The following is a 19,523-nucleotide window of genomic DNA, read 5'->3' as shown; positions in this document are numbered from 1 at the left end:
AGAGAGAGAGAACTAGCCTAATTCATTAGGTTAGATGCATTAGAGATAAAAAATACGGAATATAAATATAATAATAAATTAAAAACTAAATATGTCATATGCGATCATATTTTTTATTTTTGTTCACTTCTAATATTAGTTTTTTTCTAATGAGTTTTTTTTTTTTTTTTGGACACATGTTTTATTAGAATTTCATATAACCCCTCTTCTGACCACCAAAATAATCCAGCTTTATGTTATTAAATGTTATTAAACGTCTTTTCTCTCTTTCTTAGAACCATTACCAGCCAATATATGAGATAGGCCTGGATGTTATATCTAACATCCAGGCCTCAATATATGAGAAGGCCTGGATGTACACTAATCTCTGTTACATAATAAAGTTGCATAAAGTGCAGAGCAAGTCATTTCTACAGCCAAATTTGAATAAACTGCCATTTTATTATGAGGAAGAGCATTTCTAATAACAGAATGAACTCTTAAATTTAAAAAGACCAACATAAATTGATTGTAAATAATATGACATAGTTATTCCACTTTAAACCAACCAGTGTGTGCAGGTGAAATATTTAAAAATGTAGAAACAAAGCAAGACAGAAAAAAGCTAATAAGCTCCAAATTACAAGCTAATCCTGATACAATCTGTCAAACATCCAAAACTCGAAATCTTGGCTCTGTGATATTGTCTGGTAATCACTTTTGTAGACGCAGAAAGTGGCTGAAACAAAGCTGGAAATATCAGTAGTGTTTGAAAATGTAGGAAAATGTTGTATTGTGTCTCAAATGACACCTTCATGCATAATGCCTAATGTGGCGTGCTAACCTTCTGACTGCTGGAGAGGGAGATGAATCCAGACAGCATGCAGAAATGGTAATGGAGGTGCTTTAGCAAAGGTTACCATCTCTCCACAGACCCAGCCTGGGCCGCTCCCTCACCTTCTTGCGTAAAAATCAAAGGAAATGTTACATCTGAATAAGCTGTAAATGCACAGAAAGTTCACAGGGGTGGCCCGCAGTGCTGCAATGAAAGCTGCAAATGCATTTTGGTAGAGAACCCTGAATGTGTTTACAGCCATAAAATGTGTTTTGATTTGTCATTAGGAGTGCAGAGACTCATAAATTGTGCTCAAAAATGTTTTTATCTTTAAAAGCTAAAAAAATGAAGACGAAAGAAGACTGTTCATTTTTTTAATGCTAGACATTATTCTATCCTAATAGCCCATATTTTATGTTCTTTCCTCACATTTAATAAACAAAAAGGCAATGGCTATTTTGAAATTCCAGCGCTGTCCTGAAATGCCCCCCCCTTCTAGTCATTTAATAGTGTGAAGGGGGAACGTGCCCACCAAACTTTCAGGAAATGATGAGTAACAACTTTAAGGAGGAGCAGTAATGGCGCTTTCACAGTAGCAGAGATTCAGGAGTGATTAATGAAAACAAATTTTTCATGGCAATTAAAATGATTAAAGCCGGAGGGCCTTTTTGCTGTTACCCTGAACTGCTCCAGGAACAAGGCGGCAACAAAGCTGTGAACCAAAATTGCATTAGTAGTGGAGGAGAACTGTATTAAAATGCAAATGTACAGCTGTTAATAGTTCTTCAAAAACCAATAATCCCCCACAGTCAGTCATGTGTCAGAATGGTTAATGGAAAAATATCCCAGAGGCACACAGGGTCCTTTTCCATTCCGCTTCTGATTAAAACAGAAATTCTTCAGAGGCAAAAGCAGAGCTCGGAGTGGGATGGGATCGGCTGGGATGGCTTAATGTTGGGCAGGAGACCAAAACTCATTGTTTGGAATTTCCCTGACTTTAAGGCATGCTTTGTCCCCCCTGGGACAGCTGTGAGTGCTAAGCAGAGAAAGAAAGCTACTAAATCTGATCTGGAGGTATTTAAGCTATTTATCATGAAGGTGTTTAGCGCATAATCTGTATCGAGCAATATCTGAATTAAATACATGTGATAGTCAGGGCCCTCTGTGCGACGGAAACGGGCTCAGACGAAAGAAAGCGTGGGGTGCAGGCGTCATAATTGAATAAATAGTGCGTTTGGTTATCCTGTCACTTAATTATGATTCTGCCGCAGGTTGTGTTATAGAGATCGAAGCGTTCTGACCCACCAGAGAGAGAAATGCTGTTCTGTCTCTCATTCCTGCGCATGAGGGGAGCTGCCAATGGACCAAACAAGTTGATCAAGAACATTATCATTTAATAGGTTTTGGGGAATCAGCAACAACAAGCAAAACATATGATGATTCATATATATATATATATCTTCGCATAACATAATGGATTTGTTTTTTAGTGAAGTCTAGTTTAGTGGTTTTCAATCATGGCAAAGCAGTTTCAAATGCCTAACAATCATAAAGCAGTTTAAAAATATCATAAATATATTGATTTGATGCACTGAAATATTGCTATAATGCTTAATTTTCTTTGTTTAGATAGATAGATAGATTTCACACAACCTCATCTTTTATGTTGATTAGAAAGAGAAAATTTAAGGCAAACTTCAGACAGCTCCAAAATGAGTCTGTCTGCAAAACCCCTGTGGACAAGTGATGAAGACACACTCCTAGCGCCCTCTTTAATTACTGATAAGTTGCGAGCCAGCTAAACTCTTCGGATTGTTCCCGCCGGAGGCCCTAATCACTTTAAAGCAGACCGCTGATCCTAACTGCAGCACTGGAGTGTTCTGTGGCAGTGAAACAGACACAATCTGGACTGCTGGTCTCACCCGATCCCATTTCCTGCCACTGAGACATAGTGCATCTGCAAATGAAAGATCTCCCTGCTCCTGCTGGGAAATGGGGAGCAGTTTTGTTTAGAGATAGTAAAAGAGATAGATTACAATTTATGTATAGTTTTAAATGGGGCTAAATATTTCACAGTTGTAATTTAGATTTCATTACCATTCTCTGTCCCTTCTCTGACGTTTACAAATGACAAATTAACAGGATAAGCATGTAATAAAACAAATTACTTTCATATCACATTCTGAGAAACACACAATAACAAAGACTCCACCTGATAAAACTTTCAGTATTTTATTCATTTGTACATCTCCAACCCCTTGTTCCCCCTGAAAGTAAACATGATCATACAGATGATAAGTACTTCTAATATATATTTTTGACAGTTTTATAGCCCCCGTACAAGAGCATGGATTTCATGGAGTTCACATCTACATCAGCAACATCAGTTTCTTTTTCCAAAAAACCGAGAACAAGCATATATGGGATTGGGAGCTGAGAGAGAGAGAGAGAGAGAGAGAGAGAGAGTGGGGTTTTCGGTTAACAGACAATGAGTGAAGGCATATACAGAAGCAGCTCCATCAGGATCAACTATGTACAATACAAACCATTCATACAAATTAGGCTCTAGATATAGAATTCATTACATTACAGTGTATTATAAGTGACAATGAGGAAGCCCTCCAACCCTTCCTGGATTTTATTAAACTACAGGACACAGCTCGGGCCGAGCAATCCGCAATTATTACAGTATAGCTTCTTTGTAATAGTTAGAAAACATGCCTGTAGGCCTGCTCATAACCAGCAGAACAAAGCCATTCTTCTCATCTTTGGGCCTTTGGGCTGGGAGGAATAAATCAAGAACGTGTGGGGATTCCAGGGCTGTTCAAAAGTTTGTAGGTAGACGGAACACTGAGATTCTGATTGCGAATAATTCTCCTGCGAGCTACCAGCTAAACAAAATAGTCCTACTGTATCTACACCTTCCTGGCCTTTTGGCAGTTCTAATAAACATGTACATAATTGTACAAATTAACTAATTAAACAAATATTCTGAAAACCAAACACTTGCACAATTCTAAATTAAAACAGAACATTACAAGACAAAACGGAGAGTTTACATGCTCATACAAGAAACACTCCAGTGGTAAAATAATATTCTAAGAACATTAAAAGGTATAAACAATAAATTAACAATAATAAGCGCTTTAACTTAAAGGATACCAAGTGAGCAAACAAAAGCACTAGGTTATGCCCTCAAATGAAAGTTCTGTGTGGTACTTGTGCAAATAGCCAAATTCTTCTCTTTTCAAGTCGATTTAATAGATCCGGCCACGAGCGCATGGTATGGGCGGTTCGGGGAACATGTATTTGTTGTGCATGGGGAGAGATCTCCATCCGTTGCCTCTTGTTGTCCTTCGTGTGGGTGACGTCAGCAGCTACCTTCAGCCGGAAGGGAAGTAAGGAGTATCGCTGTGGTAGTTATAATCTGGGCAGACTTTCTGCACTAGCTTGTAGTCGGTGCTGTAGAAGGAGATGTAAATGCAAATGACTTTGAAGGGCTTCGAGCAGAGCCAGGATACGTGGCTTTGCGTCTGCTCCTGGTAACATGTCTTGGACGGGTCAAAGTTGCAGAGCGTGTTCTTGGAGCCCCTCTCCACCTTCTCGTACTCGATGCGGCAGTTGAAGGACTTGGAATCCTTGGAGTCAATGACCGACTGCTGGGCCGTCAAGTCAAACTCCACGATTTTGCTGGGCGGGACCAGGCTGACGGACACATTGCCCTGGCCCGTGGAGTTATGGCGGAAGAAGACGCTGAAGGTGCCGTTGCCGTGATCGACGATCTTTCCGGTAATCAGGAGGTTGAGCTTGACCGTTTTGATGTTGGAGTGGAAATCTCCCCAGCCAAACATTTTCTTGAACTTGCCCGTCTTGACCATCGGCCGCCGTTTGGCTCGAGGCCTGGAGTCCTGCAGATCCGTGGTATTCCTCAGCCAGTCCCACAGATCCTGCTCTGAGTAAGGCTCCGGAGTGTCATAGTGCAGGTCCAGGGCTGTTGCGTTTTCCTTCCCATGGAGAGTCTGTGATAGAAGTCGACTGATGGACAAGTCCTTACTGCTTTCTGTCCATATATGCTTTAGTGTGGACTTGGGGCTCCCTGATTTGAGCAGCTGCGACTTCCCCGGGATAGAACCGTGGGCACTTGAAACCTAAGAAAGCAAGATGGAGAGGACGTTATTGAGCCATCTTAACCTTACAGAGCTACAGAAGACGCATAATGCAAAGCAAGTAAGCATTTCATCCAGTGCCACTTGACAGGAAAAAAGGAATTAAGTGGATATTACTCTTGATTCGGGAGATATTGACCCCTCACCTCCACACAATCATGTAGTCTCCAACTCAACAGACAGATCAAATGGATTAGGCTGAGGAGGGAAAAAAAGATAATCGATCAAGCCCGCAAGCTTCAATTTGCAACGTGTTAGCTGACAGGAGCCATCTGGGAAATTGAACGGAGCGTGGCGAATGAGAAAAAGAATACAACGATCAAACTCGCCACGTCGTGCGGTTGGGGAGGGGATCTCCGCCGGCCCTCCCTGATAATACCAGTCACTATTCTTTGAGTAAAGAGCAGACTATTAACCAGCCAGTGCTCCTTGAATTGATGATTGATGAACCACTGGGTTCTCTCCATTTAGTGCAGATGAGTGGAATTAGGTCCATACAGGGCCTGGCGGAGCGCCTTGACATTGATTGCCTGATTTCTACTGTAAGACCTGACAGCATATCCGTCTTGCGGTAGTTTTTGCATCTCGAGGGTTACCCCTGGGATCGATAGTTAGAAAATAAGGTCTCGCTACCAATCTGCCTGACCCTTTGGGCAGAATTGCCTCACAGCATGTGCGAAAGCGAAGGCGATGCGAGTCCATTTTAAACACAGTGCTGGGTGGGAGCAGGGCCACGTGGCTCACTTAAGGATTTTATGTTGCGAACCTGAAAGGTAATCGATACCTGACTTGAAGAGTGGTTCAAAATGCAAATTAAGAGAAGTTTAACTTAAAAACTTGGGAATTGCATGATAGCTGTCTGCTCGTGTTCAGAACGCACATTAAATATTTGTTAAAAAAAGAATGAATAAAAACACAACGCAACATGCACCTGACAAGCACCCACACTAGTGATGAAGAACCCTAGGAAGAGAGTTCAAATATGTTTCAAATGAAATTAGGCATCATTACTCTTCCTCATGTGTGGAGTAAGAGGCCTTGCACTGTACTAAAAGAGAGTAATATGTTTTGCGCTCTGGGAGCATGATTAAAGACAGAGTTATTATTTATTAATGGCTAATTGCTGAAGGGGCAATACAAACATTCCAAGGCTGAGCAAGTTTCAAGGAGCTATTTGTGTGAAGTTCAGTGCAGCCTGACCGACTGGGAGGGCACTTGCATTGATGAATGGATCTTTATAGTGCTTGTTTTAGCAAAATATTGAGGGAAAAACATGTTTTCATGTTTATGCATTCATCATCCAATGGATTATAGTGTAATGCAACAAAACACTTGCAAAACATTTTAACAAGTGTCCTGAGTTATGTAACATACTATTAGTATATAGTCAGATAGTCACCATCATCTTAATATTAAACTTATTATATAATAATTCTTACTACCACTACTACTACTCATTTTAATAATACTAATTTTAAATAAATTTAAAAATAATCAAGTTTTGTATTATTTTAATTTGTAATCGGTTTTATGTACTTTATTTTCTTGTTCTTTTCTATTTATTTCTTAATTGTATTGTATTCTATGACATTCATTCAGTATGTTTTCTGTAAAGCACTTTGTAAACACTGTTTTAAAATATGCTATAGAAATAAAGCTGTATATACTAAACCCTAATAGAGTAATCAGGATCTTGTAGCACCCTGAAAGTTTATTTGATAATGACTGGCTAACCTGCTTATTACAAAGCTAATTACCAAATAAATGGATACAAAATGAAGTTGAAATTATTTTACTGCAAAGAAATTTGTCAAAACTCAAGTATGCAGTTTAAAGGTCATTATACCAAAATATTTGATGGCAGAATACTGCAAGCATTTCTAATTGAGTCATTAATGAGTCGCATAAGTGTTAGAATTTTAGCTCTTACATTTAAAAACAGCCAATTAAAAAGTAAAGGTAAATCCTGAGACTTGCATTCAACAACTGAAAAAAAACAGACAGTGTCTAACTCTTTGCCTATGGCTAGTCTGTATCTGTCCACCTTTGGCGACCTTAAAAAACTCACACATGGACAGCACAAACAGCAAAACACTGGCCAGGAGTCAGTTCTCCTGGGCATTAAGCCTGCACACATAGAGGATGTCTGAACGTAAGCCTCGGTCTGTCCAGTCTGTCTTGCCATGATGGGCTTGGATCCAGCCCGACTGTTGGAGGTTTACGGAGCCAGCTGCAGTGCTCACCTGAGGCAACAGTGCATCTGGTAAACACATTCGGGGGGGGAATCACGGCCAAGCCCTTCCCACCTCACCCACTGACAGCCGGCCAGCCAGGCACAAACAGCTGGGCTCCCCCAGGCACTGCACTGCATCAGGTCAGCAAGAGCAGCATGTGTACACCAATCTGCGTGCCTGGTGTGAGTCTTAATGAGTCTGCCTGCTTTAATAACTTCAAGGCTGACAGAACAGATCATATTGGTTACATTCTTAACAGCAAGCTGAACAACATCAAACATTATAAATATTAAAAGGCTTTTACAAATGCAAACGTTGATTCCAACAATACAGGATTCAGGACATGCTGTTCATCAACACGGGGAGTTTGACTTTTTAAAAATCATCCAGTTGGAGGGTTGCGCAAATGGCTATTCTGGACTATTTTTAACTTGACGCAGCATCTGAAAACACAAAAGCCATGATGGGACAAACAAAAACCAATGCAAGACATGATGCATGTGGCCATATATCATGGCCACAGCCATATCACCCTGCAGCCCACTGAAGCTAAGCAGGGTTGAGCCTGGTCAGTACCTGGATGGGAGACCTCTGGTGAAACCTAGGTTGCTGTTGGAAGAGGTGTTAGAGAGCCAGAAGGGGGTGCTCACCCTGTGGTCTGTGTGGGTCCTAACGCAGTGACGGGGACACTATACTGTTAAAAAAAGCACCGTCTTTTGGATGAAACATTAAACCGAGGTCCTGGCTCTCTGTGGTCATTAAAAATCGCATGGCTTTTCGTAAAGAGTAGGGGTGTAACCCCGGTGTTCTGGCCAAATTCCCTCTACTGGCCCTTATCAATCATGGCCTCCTAATAATCCCCATACACTTGATTGGCTCTATGACTCTCTCTCCTCTCCACCTGTTGTACTGTGGCTGCCGTCGCATCATCCAAGTGGATGCTGCACACTGGTGGTGGTTGAGGAGAGACCCCCCCCACCACCTGATTGTAAAGCACTTTGGGTGTACAGCAATACACATTAAAGCGCTATATAAATGCATCATTCATTCATTCATTCATTCATTCAACAGCCTAAGATGTCCATCTAAATATTAGTAATATTAGGGATGAATTTAAAGATCTAACATTTCAAAGAGGTTTTTATTGTGCAAGTATTCAAATAAGTAAAGCACTGCAACTATAATATAATATAATATAATATAATATAATATATGGTTTATTATATCATACATAATGAGAAAAACAATACATCATTTCCACACTATATAGTTCAAAGAAGTGCAAATTAAATTCAGCAACTTGCCAAATAATTGTTTTTAGAAATATGAACAGTCACTGGTGTGCCAAAGTCTAACAGAAAATTACACACTGCAACATGGAGGAAACAATGTCGTGAGGAGTTTAACACCACAGACTGTATTTAACCTTGAGAAACATGCTCTATGACTGCACTGCAGTACCAACTAAAGGCAAGAATCAGACCCTGCTTGCCTAACATAAGCCAGAGCTACATTTGGTCCTAATTAATGATAGCAGATTAAATGGAACAATTACACAGGCTAATTCTGAAAATGCAATTATGTTATTGCCGCACATTTGTGTTTCTATTTGAATGTTAATTTGCACTAATTAAGGTATTAATATGCATCAATAAGTCAACTACAGTGTTAGCTAGCATATTATTGACATTGATTACATCGCCAAGGCTGTTTACTTAGTAAGTGAAACATTACAATGTGCTTCTTCCCAACATTTCTGCAGGTGTCCATATCTTTAAAACCGGCCCATTAATAGGGAACATTTAAATAAGCTTTTTAAAATCATAAGCAGCCTTGGCTTCGGGGGTTATCCTCTAAAGAGATATGATCAAGATCAAGAAAGAAAAATTGTATTTTATATTACAGAAAATTTTATCATAAATTGAAAGTGTGTGTGTGTGTGTGTGTGTGTGTGCGCATGTTTATGTGGTTTATGAGGACACAAATTTGTATAATGACATGGGTATGACAGAGGTATTACAATATGAAGATGGTTTATGAGGACACTGCCTATGTCCCCGTAATTCAAAAGGCTTAAAAAACATATGGTGTTTTTTTGAAAATCTGAAAATGCACAAAGTCTCCTGTGAGGGCTAAGTTTAGGTGCAGGGTTGGTGTAGGGCAATAGCACACACAGTTTGTTCAGTATAAAAACCATTACGCCTATGGAGAGTCCCCATAAACCACAAAAACCAACATGTGTGTTCCAACCAACATATATACACACACACACACACACACACACACATTATATATACACACACACACACACATATATATGTCTTAACAAAACAATTAAATAAAATTTTGAAATACATATAATAAAATAATAATAATAATAATTAAAATAATTTATAGAGAATTTTTATATATTATATTATATTATATAGATTTTTACTTCTATATATATATATACTCAAAATTCCCATATTAATGTCTGCATTATTGCGGGTAAGTACTCTTGCTGTGTGAGGTAACTTCCTTTCATAGTCGTATTGTCTCTTTGACAGAGCTATAGCGTACGAAACAGCAGGTGGACTAAAGGTCAACCGATAATGACCATTGTTATAATAGCTTTTGTAAAACACCGGTAGTAAGAGAATGAGCAGAGGGAGTAGATAAAACCCAGAGTAGAGGAAAAACAGTCTCAACTGTGACCATGAGAGCACATTTCACCACTTACCTTTACACTACAGAAATACACTAAATGCGAAGTGAGGGGAGAATTACAAAAACACGTCCGCCTGAGATAAACGTCCCAGAGAAAACACGGTCCTTATCAATAAAACCGCTAAGTCGAGGCCGAAACCTCCACCGTGCAAAACAATATGCCATAAAAATGCTCAGCGGATCATTCACACTTTAACAACCTCCCAAACAACGTTTACAGCCTGGGAGATGAGATAAAATAGTGCATATCTTCTTCCTCCTCAGCAATTCACTGCCATCCACAACCTAGACACTTAAACAAGGCAACTCATGCTGTGGCCGTCCTGAGAGAAATGAAAAGGAAAGGCAAAAATGGTTTCAACTAAATCCACTTCTGCTAACAAAGCACTGACAAGCTACGCAATATTGCGTTCATAATCGCAGATGAATCGCACTCGATTATGAATGCGACATTGCGTAGCTTGTCAGCGAACTACGGCTCTGTGTATTACATGCCGCTCCATCTGATAGCACATGATGGAGATTTACTACTAATCACAGAACCGGCTTAACTGACTAGATGCGCATGACAATCACATGCGATTTATCGTGCAGCCCTATAACACTGCACAGGGAACAGTAACAACGGCCACTGGCTTCTGCACATGAGAGTTTTGAAAACATTATCCATACAAAACTGTCATTTACAGACAAAGCATGCAGCTTCTTTCAGATCCAATACAGTCGGCCGTTTCATCTTTCAGGAAAAGTTTCATTACAAACTTTCCATCACACTATGCCTTATTTACAAAACAATCTGCAGACAAATGTACGAACAAACAAATAATTCTCCGAAGCGATCCAGGACACCATTAAAAAGAAACAATCGACTTATTTCTGAAGCTGAGGTCTTTTACTGTACAGAGACGCAAATGAGCTGTTTAATCTGGACACATCAAAGTGAACAATCTTTGACTCTACCATTTGTTCTGTTGTTGGGAGTAGCTCAAGCGCATGGACTATGTCACAAATTGAACAGGCATCTGTAGACAGTGTCAGACATTATAATGGCTTCTATTTGGATTTGACAACATGACGCTCACATCCAATGTAGACAAGTGTCAGTCATCAAGTGACTGAACCCCCAGTGGGCGGGGCCTATGGTGTGATTATTTAGAACTATTCTTGCTCTGGAGGCAAAATGTCTTATGAAAATGTATTTGACTGTGTGAAATCAAAAATCCCACAATCAGGGACATCAAAAGGGGGACAGAGCGGATAGGGCCCAGAAGCTGAGAGGGGCCAACAGCGATGTCCACTGGGGGGCCCGACTGAGATCATCAGCCAAATCCCCCTCCCCTCCTTTGATGGACCCCATAGACCAGTTCGGTTTTTGCAAACACTGATGATATTATTTGTGGGCGGAGCCTATCTGGTGGCAGAAAATAACAGTTTTCAAGCAGTCTATGGAGGCCATGGAATAAAACAATAAAAAAAGGTCAATTTTAGTTACTATTTCAAAATTCTGACTTTATTTTCGCAATTCCGAGATTATATCTCACAATTCTGATAAGAAAAAACAACTCGTCATTCTCTTTTCCCCTCATCTCGGAATCATGAGTTTATATCTCTGACCTGGCTTTTTTTTTCCTCAGAGTTGACAAATTCGCTATTGAGTTAAATCAAAATAAAATCAAAGTCCAAACTAGGAGATATAACTTGCATTTGTGAGAAGAAAGGTCAGAATTGTGAGAAAATAGTTAAGCAAAATGTTAGTAGTAATAGGTTTAAATAGTATTTCATGCTTTAACTGTAGGGCTTTACAATACGTCCCCTATGAACTGCACACAGTATGCGAATAGTATGTAGACCTATTGTTTAAAGTGCCTCTATTATGGATTTTTGAAAATGACCTTTCATGCAGTGTGTAACACAGCTCTAAGTGAATGAAAACATACTGCACAATTTTAAATCTGAAAGTGCACCATGTATAAAGTTATTCTGTCAAAAGAAAGAGTCAACTCTGAATCATTGAAATGAGTAGTTTTTAAAATGAATCCCAAGCCTTTTCACGTCAACATGAAACATTAGCATGTTGCCCGCCCACTTGTTGGTCTGAATGAAAATGCAGATTCATTATTTGCCACGAGATGCCATTTTGGAGCGGTAAAATAGCTGTTTCGCCAGTAACGCTGTAAATAAAGCAGCACTGTGCTCACAAACGCTGCTTTATCAGACATTACATGCATGATGCAAAATGAAAATGAGACCAATCGGACCAATCACCGCAGATTAGAGTCACGCAAAGGAGGGGTTTGGAAAAATTAATCGTTGAGCGAATCGTTTGGGAGTCGATAAGCAAGTAAGGTAAAAATAAATGCATATTATAAGACAATGGAAGTGTTTTTTTGACCTTGCATGCATGCCAACCTGTTGTTGGGGACTCCCAAAACCAAAATATGAACTTTTCATTACCCATAATAGAGGCACTTTAAGTCAAATTTATGCTTTAAAAGAAGAGTAATCATAGCAGTTTTCATCCATAGTCCATTTAAACTTCTGCATTTAGCTTCAAATGGTATCTTTGATGACAGTATTGATTCTATAAAAATGATTTGCATTCTGATTCTGACATCCAAAGTCAGAAAAACATTTTTTTTACTTATTCCATGCTATTTAAACATTTCCCTCCACTTGTTACCAGTGTTTTTCTGCCACCACAATACGTGTGCAGCTGCAAGTGACGTAACTGTGACGTCTACTCCAAATTGGTCTATAGCAAATTCTGTGCAATGGGTCCAGAATCCTTAGCGACTCCACTGCCCACAATATCAAAGTGAGCTGTTTTTGGAGATAGGTTACATTCTTCATCTATAATGGGAGGGACGTTTTGAATATTTTAATGATACAAAGACCTCTTGTACGTCAATAGATCAAAGCTGATGTGATTTCTCATGATATGACGCCTTAAATTGGCTCTTTAATGTGTGAAATTAGTCCCTGTCAGTTGACTTTGATGTCACAGCTTAAGACAGACACTCAACAGCAGAATGAAGCACCCATGAACCACAGTTTACTAACATTATGCAAATATTAAAAATGCTACAAAACATGGTTCCTTTAAAACAGCACCCCAAAATGTAACAGTGAAAGTCCAACATCATCTCAATACTATTCCCAAGGAGGAACCCACAGTTCTCTTCCTGAGCAATGCAGATTTTGTTGTGCCAACTCTGCTGCTGAGCGCTGATATTTACTGTGGAAATCTTGAGACTAATGTGGCCTGAGGCTCCATAAATCAAAGCAGGTTTCCCTTTGTCAGCATCGCAGATGGCCCCGCCGCCCAATCACCCCAATTAAGAGCTGAGAAGGCGAGAGAGAAGAACACAGACGCAGCAAGACGCAGAGAGGAAAAGTGAGCGTGTGAGAAGAGAGCGAGAGGAAGAGAGGGCACCTGTCCCGCTGTCATATTCGGGGGGCCTCCTCTGATCAGTGATTCGGGGCCTTCCTCTTAGCCACTTCAGCGCAGAATTAATGATGGCAAACAAAAGCCAGCGTGTCGCTCCTCACAGCTATTTGTGGGAGACTTCTCTCTCTACTCCTTTCCCTCTGAACTAATCCTCAATGTCACACTTAATGAGATTTTAGGCTGGAATAATAAACTGAAGCTGTGCTGCTCTTCTCCAAATGATTTCTTCTACTCCTATTCTTTATTTATTTTCCCTTTTTGCAGACCTGAATCTATACCATGCCATTAGACACCCGCGCTAGCTACATCTGCAGCAGAAAAACAGATTGGAAGGGGCTGCATGCATGCCATGTACTTCTCAGAATTTTATAGTATGTAAAATCATGAATCTGTTTAAATAACTAATATGGTGATCACAAAATTGAGTTTCAATTTAGCAGAGGTGGAAAGAGTACGAAAATATTCTACTCAAGTAAAATTACCTTTATTAATTTTATTAATTACCTTAATTAAATTTTACTTAAGTACAAGTAAAAGTACCAGTCTAAAAATCTACTCAAGTAAAAGTAAAAAGTAGCTCATTTAAAATTTACTCAGAGCAAAAATTACTTAGTTACTTTTTAACAGTGGGAGGGACGCAAAAATGGGATAAGCCAAGGGTGTCAAACTCAGTGCCTGGAGGGCCACAGACCTACACAGTATAGATATCAGCTGGATCAGCTGTGTTTAATTAGGGTTATATCTATACTAATCTAATCAATCAACAGTCAATTCATTCAGGAACGAAACACCCTCATGCTGCTCAGAGACGCAAAACAGTGCAGTGGCTGTGTTTGGGATTCATTTTGTTGTCGAAATAGAGCAAAAACAGGCAATATGGTGTCTAAAAGGCAAGTCTCTTAATTAACTCCTTGTTTATTGTTGTGAACTGTTGTTAAAAAAAATATATACTGTATATACGTAATCATGCAGATTTTTGGAGAAAAACGACACTCTTCGTGTGATATTGATTTACTATATGAAATTATATAAATATACATTTTCTGCCCCTATATCTTCAGTTTTGTGATCATTTTAAATGCATTTTAACAGACTGAATCACGAAAGAACACACTTTAAATGCGCGCGCACACTAGTCTTATCTAGACTTCACTGCACTCTGTAGGAGTCTTTTGTTTGGTTTTTGGATAAATACAGATAATGTCAAAACGCACATTGTTAAAATAACAATTACGATATTAATCGCAGCCGATATATATCGCACACCGTGCACCACTGTCTTTTTGGCGTATTTGTGTAAAACCTTTTGCTAAACTGCCAAAGCTTCATTTTAACCACCAATGCAACGATGCAAGTATTTATCTTACCTCTACATGCTTGCGAAGGGGTGATGTCAAGATTTTATAATCTGCTAGTTTGGTCTCCCTAGACAAACACAGCTTAGACTGAATAATAGAGCATAAATATGGCCAAGGGTTCACTTCATTTCCTTCGAGTTCAACTTCAGCAGAATACGACGGGGTTTGGTTTTCAGCTGGGTCTGCATCATTAACGCCTGTCATGTCCGTCTGCATCTTTCTTGTGATTTTAGCGCCAGTTTGTTCTCCTGCCCATTATTTACTGCAGTAGTTTCCAGGGAGCGATTTTTTTCTTTTTACTCAGTAATTAATGCGTTTTAAAATGTAGCGAAGTACAATACTTCAAACAAAATGTACTTAAGTAAAAGTAAAATTACATATTTTAAAAATGACTTTAAAAAGTAGAAGTACACAAAAAAGCTACTCAATTGCAGTAATGCGAGTAAATGTAATTCATTACTTTCCACCTCTGCAATTTAGTTTCACTATTTGGATGAATGCTGTATAAGCTGTATGTTTATGCATGTGTGTGTCTGTTCAATTTGTTTATAATATGGTGATAAAGTAATTGAATCTCAATTTAGTTTCAATATAACATGCTGTATGTTTATGTGTATGTGTGTTTTACTAGAATGACTCAAGTTGCTTCCTGGACCAGTGTTTAAATTGGAATTCATTTAAAAGTAATATTGATTAAAAAATAATACGGGGTCTAATAGAAAGAAAAAATGGCTCAAAAAAACTCAAAAGGTGTAGAAACAATTATTACTGCAAGTAAATTTTACAAAGAATTACAAAGAATTGGCAAATAACACACTGAATTAAATGTGAAATTTAAACAGAACATCTGAAATAGTATTTTCTTGTAATAATTAATAAAAAATAAAACCATGATAATGTAGTCTAATTTATAAAAAACAGTGAATGTTTATCAGTCCCATCTATCTATTTTTAGTCCAGTCCATTGTGTAGTTAAATCCAGTACACAAAGTTTATTTACCTCCAAAATACAATTTTAACCAGTACACAAAACAAACAATCCATAGGTTGGCAATAAATATATAAATTATTGTATATATTTGTGGAATTATATGTGGAAGTCAATAGCAATTTCTGAGTGAAAACTGTTTCGGTTTCATTTTTTTTCTGTGTACTATCATTCACTTTATTTAAAAGACCAAACAAATGCATTAACACATTTAAAATGCAAACACACAAAGAAAAAAAATATATCCTAGTATCTCTCCAAGAGAAATAAGAGGCTTCGCATTTCAGGAAATGTTGGTTTTGTGCAGTGCCAAGTGTATTTATACATGTGTGTTTTGTTCTTTTGGGTGAAGTGGTAGGAGGGTTCAAGAGTCAGGTAAAGAAGAGTGCTCTCCAGGGAGGCTGCCATTATAATGCGCGCTCGTCGCTCAAAATCAAATTAAGCCTGTAATCCAATAAACTGCCATTTCTGCTGCAAGTGACCCCACAGGACCTCATTTCAAATCTGTGACAAGCTTTAATCAATATGATTTAGTGGTTGAGGACACAAATAATTCAGCCGAGGAGAAGCGAAGCGCTGTTCTGCCACTGTCTGCACACTGGAAATCTGCGGCGGTGTTTTATAGACGGCCTATGGTGTGTTACAGTGCCGCATTGATTTGCGGATGCAATGTGATGGAGAGAACAGAGAGAGATGCGAGGAAAAAGACAGGAGCTGCTATCATGAGACCCCCTCAAGGAGCATTTATCTGAAAGTCAGAGATCAATATGCTCATGTCCATCAGAGCGGGCCATTGACAGTGCTACTTACGGGTTACAGTATCTGCCATTGCCACTTTAATCTGCCAACAGGTTCTTTGCTTTCTGATAAAAACAGCCTGGTTTCATCTCACTCTCATCTGTTTGGTGACAGGTAAACCAGAAGCAATCATATCTAGATGATGCTATACTGGCTTCTCTGATAGAAGGCTGATGCTTTATTTGCCCATGTAAACATTATGAATACACAATGCAATCATTGATGTTTGGGCTGGATTTGTATAATTTTTCTTTTTTTTTGTACAGTGCTCTGAACAATATGATTAAAATTGAAATGAAGAGCAAACAACGAGCATTAGAGCCTGATTCTCTTGTCACTTTGATTTGTGTTATTTCATTCAGGGGAAATATACAAGGATTGCTTAAAAAGAAATACTGTTTATATTATATATATATATATATATATATTATTATTATTATTATATAATATATAACAGAACACAAGTTACTTTACTTTGAAGCTAGAGTTTAAACATACCCTTGTAAGAAAGTAATATATTTAAAATACATTTATAGTATAGTTCAAATTGATTAACTGACATATTGCTTGAGACTTACTGATTTAAAAATGATAGGTAAACTTTATTTGGAGTACTACTTGTTTGCACAATGCACATATGAGTGAAGTGACATTCAGCCAGGTATGGTGACCCATACTCGGAATTCGTGCTCTGCATTTAACCCATCCAACGTGCACACACACAGCAGTGAACACACACACCGTGAACACACACCCGGAGCAGTGGGCAGCCATTTTATGCTGCAGCGCCCGGGGAGCAGTTGGGGGTTCGGTGCCTTGCTCAAGGGCACCTCAGTCGTGGTATTGAGGGTGGAGAGAGCGCTGGACATTCACTCCCCCCACCTACAATTCCTGCCGGCCCGAGACTCGAACCCACAACCTTTGGATTACAAGGCCGACTCTCTAACCATTAGGCCACGACTTCCCCGTGAAGTATCTTAATATTAAGCCTAAAATGTGTTTTAATGTCACTATTGATGAGTACTGTATAATCTTTGAAAAATGCAGTAGTTCCACTTTAGCACAGTCAAATATACTTAAGTATATCTTTAGTTGGACTTCAGCACTACTTCTGTACAAATAAAGTGCATTAAGCACAAAATTATATTTGTTCCAATTTAGCAAACTCTACATTTACGTTTAGTATATAAAAAAGTACAATTGTAGTGCAGAGGTGGGTAGTAACGAGTTACATTTACTTAGTTACATTTACTTGAGTACATTTTTTGGGTAACTAATACTTTTAGAGTATATTTTAAAATGGCTACTTTTACTCTTACTCAAGTATATTTTTAGAGAAAAAAACGGTACTTTTACTTCGTTACTGTGGGCGACTCTCCTCTCGTTACTGTATCTTAATGCAATACAAGTTAAAAATGCTTCGGTTTATTCCAAACGCGCCGTCTACTTTTCTCTGGGCAATGAATGATGCCCATTCGCGAATGATTCATTCTTTTGAGTCGATTCTGTTTAAAGGCTTTATCAAACCAGTGAATCGGTTCGCGAATCAGTTTGAATGATTCGTTCAGTTCTCTGAAGCGGTTCTCTCTCAGATAACAGAGAGTTTAAAAACATCAAGAGCGCTGAAGACGTGGCTTTGGATCTACAGTCAGTTGAAAGCAAATCTGCAAAGGCTTGTTTGCTAGAGCTATATGAAGATCTTTATTAGATGAACACCGCGTGTGCTGTCTACTGTTCCACAGGTATAGGCCACGATACCACTATGACATTACCAGTTTGTTGTACATGTACCTTACATTAAATACAATGTATAATTTATACATTAAATAAGCTGTCACAGAGTATGAAATGAACACCCGCGGAACCCGCGTTAGCTCTGCGCAGCGGCGCGCGGCCTGTTCTAGACACAATTAATATTCATATTTTTACAATATTTACGCTTGCAAAAATATAGGCTACATTTGTTTACATTTTGCAGAACAGAAGATCCGTCAATATGCATTCGTTTCGTTATGTTCAGAGCAGTCATGTGAGGCGTTTTCAGAGGTTTCAGTGTCAGAGGTTATAGGATAATACATAATTAATTTACTTTAAAATATAATTTAATTCAGTGATGCAAATCAGAATTTTCATCAGCTGTTACTCCAGTTTTCGGAGTCATATGATCCTTCAGAAATCATTATATATTGATTTATTACCAGTGTTGGAAACAGTTTTGCTGCTTAATGTTTTTTGGAACCTGTAACATTTTGTTCAGTATTCTTTGATGAATAGAAAGCTAAAAAGAGCAGCACTGATAATAAATCAACATGATTTCTGAAGGATTATGTGACTCTGAAGACTGGGGTAAAGGCTGATGAAAATTCTGATTTGCATCACTGAAATAAATGACATTAATATATATATATATTGAACGGCAGTGTGTGTGTGTGTGTGTGTATACACATACACATTACATAAATGTAATATATATATCTAAATAAAAATAGACTATATTCAGTACCTATATGATCCAAAGTAACTAGTAACTAACTACTTGAGTAGTTTTTTTATCCGATACGTTTTTACTCTTACTCAAGTAACTATTCAGACTATTACTTTTACTTGAGTAAATATTTCTAGAAGTACTTTTACTTTTACTTGAGTACAGTTTTTGAGTACTCTACCCACCTCTGTTGTAGTGTATATTTATTAAGTACATAAATATATAAATGCATTTGTAGTATACTTAGAATGAAATGTATTTCAGATACTTTTTAGTATATATATTTGTCAGAAGGGCATGCTTAATATGGCTGCAAAGGCCAGACAATTAATGGTATTTGACAATTAATGCCAAAAACACTTGTATCATCTTAAAGGATTTTAGTTTGCAATAATGATCTTTGGACTGTCGATTAAGACATGATTACCTACCTATGGGGACATGGTAATCAAAAAATACCATTTCCTCCTCCTACTGGCAGGAAAACAGCTTTTTACTCTGGAATACTCCATTCCAAGCAATC

At 38.4% G+C, this 19,523-nt stretch overlaps 1 protein-coding gene across 1 annotated transcript in view; it reads right to left on the bottom strand.

Moving 5' to 3' along the window:
• Positions 1-3,037: 3,037 nt before the first annotated feature.
• The window catches only part of LOC306847000 (neurexophilin-1), a 34,436-nt gene continuing 17,950 nt past the window's right edge, over positions 3,038-19,523 (bottom strand). The window contains exon 2 of the mRNA XM_079380732.1: positions 3,038-4,962. Coding sequence (XP_079236858.1) covers positions 4,198-4,962 — 765 coding nt within the window. The 3' untranslated portion in view covers positions 3,038-4,197. The remainder of the gene's footprint in view (positions 4,963-19,523) is intronic.

Source organism: Barbus barbus (genome assembly GCF_936440315.1).
Source record: "Barbus barbus genome assembly, chromosome: 27".
Taxonomy (NCBI): Eukaryota; Metazoa; Chordata; class Actinopteri; order Cypriniformes; family Cyprinidae; genus Barbus; species Barbus barbus.
This window is presented reverse-complemented; position numbering and strand designations above follow the sequence as displayed.